Raw genomic sequence first — 8,194 nt, 5'->3', positions numbered from 1 at the left:
GAGAAATGTAAATTCTTACTAGTTTGCCCATATGTTCATGTTCCTCCTACAGCCTCTGTTACCGTTTTGGGAGGAGGAATCCAATCCACTAAAAGCATAATTTTGTGTCATGAGAGGACAGGGAATATCGCTCTTTAAACGAAAATATGGGTGGCTCTTAAAAGAGCCGTTTAAGGATCAAAAACATGAATTAAACACACAAACATGTTTATTTCTTTTTGGGGGCTGCCTTTTTCGCCTTTGCCGCTTTGGGCTTTGCTGTCTTGGGCTTCACAGCCTTTGCCTTCTTGGGGCTCTTGGCTGCCTTTTTAGGGGTCGCCGGCTTCTTCGCCTTCTTGGGGCTCTTGGTGGCTTTCTTGGCGGCGGCGGCGGGCTTCTTCGCCTTCTTAGGAGACTTCTTGGCGGCGGCGGCGGGTTTCTTGGCCGCTACCTTCTTGGGCTTCTTAGCCGCGGCGGGCTTCTTGGCTGCCGCCTTCTTGGGTTTGGGCGCGGCTTTCTTTGCGGGCTTCTTGGCTTCGGTCTGCTTCTTGTTCAGCTTGAAAGAGCCAGACGCGCCGGTCCCTTTGGTCTGCACCAGAGTGCCCTTTGTCACGAGGCTCTTGACGGCGAGCTTGACGCGGGAGTTGTTCTTCTCCACATCGTATCCGCCGGCAGCCAAAGCCTTCTTCAAAGCGGCGAGCGACACGCCGCTCCTCTCCTTGGACGAGGAAACCGCCTTGACGATGAGCTCGCCGACGCTGGGGCCCGCTTTCTTGGTCCTCGAAGCTGCTTTCTTCTTGGGCGCTTTGGCCGGCGCGGCGGCGGGCGCGGGAGCGACTTCTGCCATGTCTGTGTGTGCGGAGCTAAGTAGAATAAAAGAGTCAATCGCTGTGGCGCTGTGTAACACAGGAACCTCCCTCCCCGCGGCCGGGGGGCTGGTCTTAAAAGCAGACATGAGAACGTTGTAGACTCAACCCGGGCGCCGCTGAATGACTGCGCTTCCGCGATGCGCTCGCAACTGTGTTTTCTCATGGCATTTCGCGGCGAAAATCAGACTCGTCAGGCAAGCTCCAAAGCGTTCAAGCACGCGTTTCGCGAGAACGGGCTTTCCCGTTTCTCCCGAGGCCCGCCACGGCCAGGAAGAGAGCACCAATCTCGCGCAGCGGGCACAAAAGTGCACGGCGCGCCTGGCGCTCGAGCCGGCGGGCCGCGCATTTCGTGCGTTGTGCTGTGTAAAAAGAGGGCAAAAAACGGCGTGGCCCTTGCGAGGCCTGCGGGCCGAGATGAAGGAGAGCCGTGTGAGTGCTGCTGCTATGTTTGCACCGGCCGAGTGTGGCGTGCAGTATGTGAACCGAGGCCCCTTTTGGGCCGTGTAAAGCACATGAGTGGAGAGCGAGGGCGAAAGAGGGAGAGAGCGGGCGCGCTCGGAGGGACGAGGCGACTCCCGCAGCGTGACTCCCAGCGTCTTTGTCCTCGTCTGGTCTTCGTCGCTCGGGCTGGCGCCGGCACTCGGGCTGGCGCTCCTCGTGCGCGGCCGCGTCCTCTTGTGGTCCCGGGGCGCCAGGTGCGCCTCGTGGCCGCCTCGATCGGCGCGCACCTCCGCCTCGTTACCTGCGCCTGTCTCCGCCCTAGCCCTAGCCCTAGTTAACCCTAGTGCCGTTTAGCCCGGCTCTGCCCTAACCCTAGTGCCGTTTAGCCCGGCTCTGCCCTAGCCCTAGTGCCGTTTAGCCCGGCTCTGCCCTAACCCTAGTGCCGTTTAGCCCGGCTCTGCCCTAACCCTAGTGCCGTTTAGCCCGGCTCTGCCCTAACCCTAGTGCCGTTTAGCCCGGCTCTGCCCTAACCCTAGTGCCGTTTAGCCCGGCTCTGCCCTAACCCTAGTGCCGTTTAGCCCAACTCTGCCCTAACCCTAGTGCCGTTTAGCCCAACTCTGCCCTAGCCCTAGTGCCGTTTAGCCCGGCTCTGCCCTAACCCTAGTGCCGTTTAGCCCAACTCTGCCCTAACCCTAGTGCCGTTTAGCCCAACTCTGCCCTAGCCCTAGTGCCGTTTAGCCCGGCTCTGCCCTAACCCTAGTGCCGTTTAGCCCAACTCTGCCCTAACCCTAGTGCCGTTTAGCCCAACTCTGCCCTAACCCTAGTGCCGTTTAGCCCGGCTCTGCCCTAACCCTAGTGCCGTTTAGCCCGGCTCTGCCCTAGCCCTAGTGCCGTTTAGCCCGGCTCTGCTATATCCTTATGTTTATTCAATTCCACACTGCTGTAACTCTAGTCTTATGAACTCGACAGAGCTCTAACCCCATTCGTTGTTATTCAACTATCACCTCGTTTTAATTGATAAATGTAGCCAATGCTGCTATAAATGCATTTTTATTTACTCCACACTTCTATCTTCACACTTCTACATTTTGTATTTCCTCCACAGTGCTTTAAACTTGTGATTGCGATTTACTCAGTATGGCTAGAATCCTATTTTGAAGTATTTCCTGCTGCTATAACATTGATTAGAATTACTCTGTGCGGCTATAAGCCTATTTTGAAGTACTCTGTGCGGCTATAAGCCTATTTTGAAGTACATCGTGCTGCTATAAGCCTATTTTGAAGTACATCGTGCTGCTATAAGCCCGTTTTGAAGTACATCGTGCTGCTATAAGCCCATTTTGAAGTACATCGTGCTGCTATAAGCCCGTTTTGAAGTACATCGTGCTGCTATAGGCCTATTTTGAAGTACATCGTGCTGCTATAAGCCCATTTTGAAGTACTCTGTGCGGCTATAGGCCTATTTTGAAGTACATCGTGCTGCTATAAGCCCATTTTGAAGTACATCGTGCTGCTATAAGCCTATTTTGAAGTACTCTGTGCTGCTATAAGCCCGTTTTGAAGTACTCTGTGCTGCTATAAGCCTATTTTGAAGTACATCGTGCTGCTATAAGCCCATTTTGAAGTACTCTGTGCTGCTATAAGCCCGTTTTGAAGTACTCTGTGCTGCTATAAGCCCGTTTTGAAGTACTCTGTGCTGCTATAAGCCTATTTTGAAGTACATCGTGCTGCTATAAGCCCATTTTGAAGTACTCTGTGCTGCTATAAGCCCGTTTTGAAGTACTCTGTGCGGCTATAGGCCTATTTTGAAGTACATCGTGCTGCTATAAGCCCATTTTGAAGTACTCTGTGCGGCTATAAGCCTATTTTGAAGTACATCGTGCTGCTATAAGCCTATTTTGAAGTACTCTGTGCTGCTATAAGCCCGTTTTGAAGTACTCTGTGCTGCTATAAGCCTATTTTGAAGTACTCTGTGCGGCTATAGGCCCGTTTTGAAGTACTCTGCGCTGCTATAGGCCTATTTTGAAGTACATCGTGCTGCTATAAGCCCGTTTTGAAGTACTCTGTGCGGCTATAAGCCCGTTTTGAAGTACTCTGTGCGGCTATAGGCCTATTTTGAAGTACTCTGTGCTGCTATAGGCCTATTTTGAAGTACATCCTGCTGCTATAGGCCTATTTTGAAGTACTCTGTGCTGCTATAAGCCTATTTTGAAGTACATCCTGCTGCTATAGGCCTATTTTGAAGTACTCTGTGCTGCTATAAGCCTATTTTGAAGTACATCGTGCTGCTATAACCATATGTTGAAGTACTCTGCGCTGCTATAAGCCTATTTTGAAGTACATCGTGCTGCTATAAGCCCGTTTTGAAGTACTCTGTGCGGCTATAGGCCTATTTTGAAGTACTCTGTGCGGCTATAAGCCTATTTTGAAGTACATCGTGCTGCTATAAGCCCGTTTTGAAGTACTCTGTGCGGCTATAGGCCTATTTTGAAGTACATCGTGCTGCTATAGGCCTATTTTGAAGTACACTGTGCGGCTATAGGCCTATTTTGAAGTACATCGTGCTGCTATAAGCCTATTTTGAAGTACATCGTGCTGCTATAAGCCCGTTTTGAAGTACTCTGTGCGGCTATAGGCCTATTTTGAAGTACATCGTGCTGCTATAAGCCTATTTTGAAGTACATCGTGCTGCTATAACCATATGTTGAAGTACTCTGCGCTGCTATAAGCCTATTTTGAAGTACTCTGTGCGGCTATAGGCCTTTTTTGAAGTACTCTGTGCTGCTGTAGGCCTGTTTTGAAGTACTCTGTGCTGCTATAAGCCTATTTTGACGTACTCTGCGCTGCAATAGGCCTGTTTTGAAGTACTTTGTGGTGCTGTAACATTAATTTATTTACTTCACACTGATAGAACTTTATTTTGAATCACTGTGTGATGCAATAAACGTATTTTGAATTACTTTGTGATGCTATAACCATATTTTGAGTTGCTGTAACCCTGTTTTGAATTACTCTGCACTGCTATAAGCCTATTTTGAAGTACTTTGTGGTGCTGTCATTTGAATTACTTCATGCTGCTATAAAGCCTATTTTGAAGTACTCTGTGGTGCTGTACCAGTAATTTGTATTACTTCATGCTGCTATAAGCCTATTTTGAATTACTTTTTGTTGCTATATCCCTATTTTGAATTATTCCGTGCCACGACGATCTTATTTTGAACTACTCTGTCCCTCTATAACCCTATTTTGAATTACTCGACACAACTATAATCCTATTTTGAGTTACTTTGTGGTAACTCTAACATTAATTTGAATTACTTCATGCTGCTTTAATCCTATTTATAATTACTCTGCACAGCTATAAACATTATTTTGAATAACTCTGTGCCGCTATAATCCTATTCTGAGTTCTTTAGTACCGCAATAACCCTATTTTGAATTATTTCGTGCTGCTATAACCCTATTTTGAAGTACTCTGTGTCACTATGAGCCTATTTGAAAGTACTTTGTGGTACCATATCACTACATTTAATTACTCTGTGCCGCTATAATCCTATTTTGAATTAATTACTTAGTGCAGCTACAACCCTATGTTGAATTACTGTGTGCCTCTATAATACGGTAATTTGAATGACGTTACACTGTTATAGACCTATTTTCAAGTACCTCTTGTTCCTATAAGCCCATTTTCAATTACTTTGTATTGCTATTACCCTATTGGAGTTACTTTGTGCCTCTAGAACCCTATTTTGAATTATTTTGCAGTGCTATAACGCTGATTAGAATTACTTCATTCTGCCATAAAATTATTTAGCAACACCGAGAACGCGCAATGCTCGAACAATCTAGTTTATATTTACTCACCTGTGCATTTAGCATACTACAAAACTGACACAATGAACAAAACAGTCGCGGGGAAACAGCGCGATAAAAGCCGGCGGGGAACGCGCCCCCCCTCCCCCCGCCACACACACACACACACACACACACACACACACACACACACACACAGAAAGAGAGAGAGAGAGAGACAGAGAGGAAAAGAAGAAAATGCTCTTTATATGAAGGAGTGGGTGGCTCTTAAAAGAGCCGTTGGGTTGATGAAGACGGCGGTAAGGCGCTTTACTTGGAGCTGGTGTACTTGGTGACGGCCTTGGTGCCCTCGGACACGGCGTGCTTGGCCAGCTCGCCGGGAAGCAACAGGCGCACGGCGGTCTGGATCTCCCTGGAGGTGATGGTGGAGCGCTTGTTGTAATGAGCCAGACGAGAGGACTCACCGGCGATACGCTCGAAGATGTCGTTCACGAACGAGTTCATGATGCCCATCGCCTTAGAAGAGATGCCGGTGTCGGGGTGCACCTGCTTCAGGACTTTGTACACGTAGATAGCGTAGCTCTCCTTCCTGGACTTTCTGCGCTTCTTGCCTCCTTTGCCGGCCGTCTTGGTCACGGCTTTCTTGGATCCCTTCTTGGGAGCGGCCTTGGCTGGGTCGGGCATGTTGCTGCTGCTGCTTCTCCAGTAAACTGCGAGAGAATGAATAACGCCCGCCTCGCGGCCGCTCTATTTACAGGCCGACATTGTAATTAGGCACAAGCGAAGAACATTTTTTTATTGGTCAAAATCCCAACCCGCCTCATACAGGGAGCCTCCCACCGCTCCGCCCTCCTCCTCCTCCTCCTCCTCCTCCTCCTCCTCCTCCTCCTCGCTCCCCCCCGCTACGCTTTGTTTCCCTTCCCGCCTTTTTATATTCACAATGTGCACTATAACTAAAGGAAAAAAGTAAAATAAAATAAAAATACACACACACACATACATATATGTATATATTTATCTCTACTACCACCGTCTTCTAACGCGTTTTACACACACACACACACACGTACACACTAAATATAAACATTGAAAACTAGATTATTATGATCGTTATGTGTTCATACAGAAATTATCTTCTACTTGTATGCTACGTGTGTACGGCGCTTGACGCCATTTGCTTAAAGGCCCCCTCGCAAAAAAAAAAAAAAAAAAACCCCACACACACACAGCACGAGAAACAGCTCTTTTTCTGGATGTTTGGGTGGCTCTTAAAAGAGCCGTTGTGTTCGCGTCGTTCGGTGTTGGAGCGTTTAACCGCCGAAGCCGTACAGGGTGCGTCCCTGGCGTTTCAGGGCGTACACCACATCCATGGCGGTGACCGTCTTCCTCTTGGCATGCTCGGTGTAGGTGACGGCGTCGCGGATCACGTTCTCCAGGAACACCTTCAGCACACCGCGAGTCTCTTCGTAGATCAGACCGGAAATACGCTTAACACCGCCACGGCGAGCCAGACGGCGAATAGCCGGCTTGGTGATTCCCTGGATGTTATCGCGAAGAACTTTACGGTGACGCTTGGCGCCTCCTTTGCCAAGCCCCTTTCCGCCCTTGCCTCTGCCAGACATGATGCTGCTCTCTCGAAGTCAAGCTGCTCAATAAAACTCGCCGCGCAGCGCCCACATATTTATCCGCCCTCTACAGGACCTTGTTGAGAACAGGCGAGGAGGCGGGCCTAAGACCAACGGTCACACAATAGAGCACATTCAAAAAGAAACAGAACGCCACAGCTTTCTACCTGCTAGCGTCTTCTTCTTCCTCACCCTCTCTATACACACAAACATTATTATTACTATTATTATTATTAGTAGTAGTTGTTTTTCCAGTAGTAGTAGTAGTAATTGTAGTAGAAGTCTTAATCTGATATGCAAGGCATATATATTAAAAAAAAACAAAACATACAGACAAACACCCGTCAGTGTAAGGAGGTTAGTAAAAGTACTCTGTGTTTGTAAAACATTGACATTCCCTTTACAGACACGAGACGTTCCTTTTGAGCATGCCTGTGGGCTCAAGGCCCGGATTCTAAACTCCTATGTCTGCTATAACGACGGGTCTCGCGTAGCAGCACAGCATCTTATTAGTAGGCCCCTCATTCAGCTGATCACCATCACAGTCTGTGTACACTTTTAATCGAGCCCACATTTTACCACACGAATAGGTCACTCACAAGCGGCACAGAAAGGAATGCAAAGACAACTCTCGGGCCTTACTTTATCAGTTCTCTCAAAGGCAAAATATAATGGACTATCTAAGGTATAATGTCTAAATTAGATACACTTTCTCAAACGCTAACATTCTTAAACTCCACATTCTTAAACTCCAAGTGTCATTCACAAGGAAAGCATACTCGCTTCACCATTCGTGCCAAAGAAACTAATATACAATTCATCAAACACGTGTGTCGACACAAAGCCAGTGTTCTACTGAACACACCGAAGCACTGTCTACTCACAAGCCGTCTCTTTTCTATAAACACAACGCTCACGGTAAAGAGGATTTTGCAGCCCAACATTTTTGCAATCTGACAACACCGTCCATAACTTATCCACTTACTTTACTCATTTATTAGACGTCTACAATGTTCGATGTGTCGATCAGACTGTCATGTAGAAGCGTGTTGATGCACAGAACAACCCCCGTGTTCTCCGTACATCACCATGTATGGGTGCGATGTATGTGACGTGCGTTCATACATTTGATTTATTAAATCATTTCATTATCCGAACCCAGTTATTTACTGCGGATGCAGGCAGTCAAGTTTCGAAATGCGGCCACACGTGGATGAATAAGATCCATCCAGCACAACACACTTCACTAACTACACAAAAAGTCTGTTAGCCTTATAGAATGGAGTAGTATTAATAGGAGCACACATTAGTATTATTACTATTATTATTATCAGTATTATTATTATCAGTATTATTATTATTATTATTATTGTAAGTGGTAGTAGTAGTAGTAGTAGCAGCAGTGTTGTTGTTATCAGAGTAATTTTATTTGCCATATGTATTGACATGTATTAGGAATATTTCTTG

At 47.3% G+C, this 8,194-nt stretch overlaps 3 protein-coding genes across 3 annotated transcripts; all 3 read right to left on the bottom strand.

The window, feature by feature from the left end:
* Positions 1 to 150: 150 nt before the first annotated feature.
* LOC128318333 (histone H1-like) lies at positions 151 to 949 on the bottom strand. Its single transcript, XM_053234112.1, has one exon. It carries the CDS (start codon positions 932 to 934, stop codon positions 209 to 211), a length of 726 nt encoding a protein of 241 aa, XP_053090087.1. The 5' UTR covers positions 935 to 949; the 3' UTR covers positions 151 to 208.
* A 4,413-nt stretch (positions 950 to 5,362) lies between these two features.
* Positions 5,363 to 5,822, bottom strand: LOC128318378 (histone H2B-like). The gene has a single exon (XM_053234157.1). It carries the CDS (start codon positions 5,784 to 5,786, stop codon positions 5,412 to 5,414), a length of 375 nt encoding a protein of 124 aa, XP_053090132.1. The 5' UTR covers positions 5,787 to 5,822; the 3' UTR covers positions 5,363 to 5,411.
* A 538-nt stretch (positions 5,823 to 6,360) lies between these two features.
* LOC128318365 (histone H4) lies at positions 6,361 to 6,739 on the bottom strand. Its single transcript, XM_053234144.1, has one exon. It carries the CDS (start codon positions 6,722 to 6,724, stop codon positions 6,413 to 6,415), a length of 312 nt encoding a protein of 103 aa, XP_053090119.1. The 5' UTR covers positions 6,725 to 6,739; the 3' UTR covers positions 6,361 to 6,412.
* Positions 6,740 to 8,194: the final 1,455 nt, after the last annotated feature.

This window comes from Pangasianodon hypophthalmus, chromosome 5 (assembly GCF_027358585.1).
Source record: "Pangasianodon hypophthalmus isolate fPanHyp1 chromosome 5, fPanHyp1.pri, whole genome shotgun sequence".
Taxonomy (NCBI): Eukaryota; Metazoa; Chordata; class Actinopteri; order Siluriformes; family Pangasiidae; genus Pangasianodon; species Pangasianodon hypophthalmus.
This window is presented reverse-complemented; position numbering and strand designations above follow the sequence as displayed.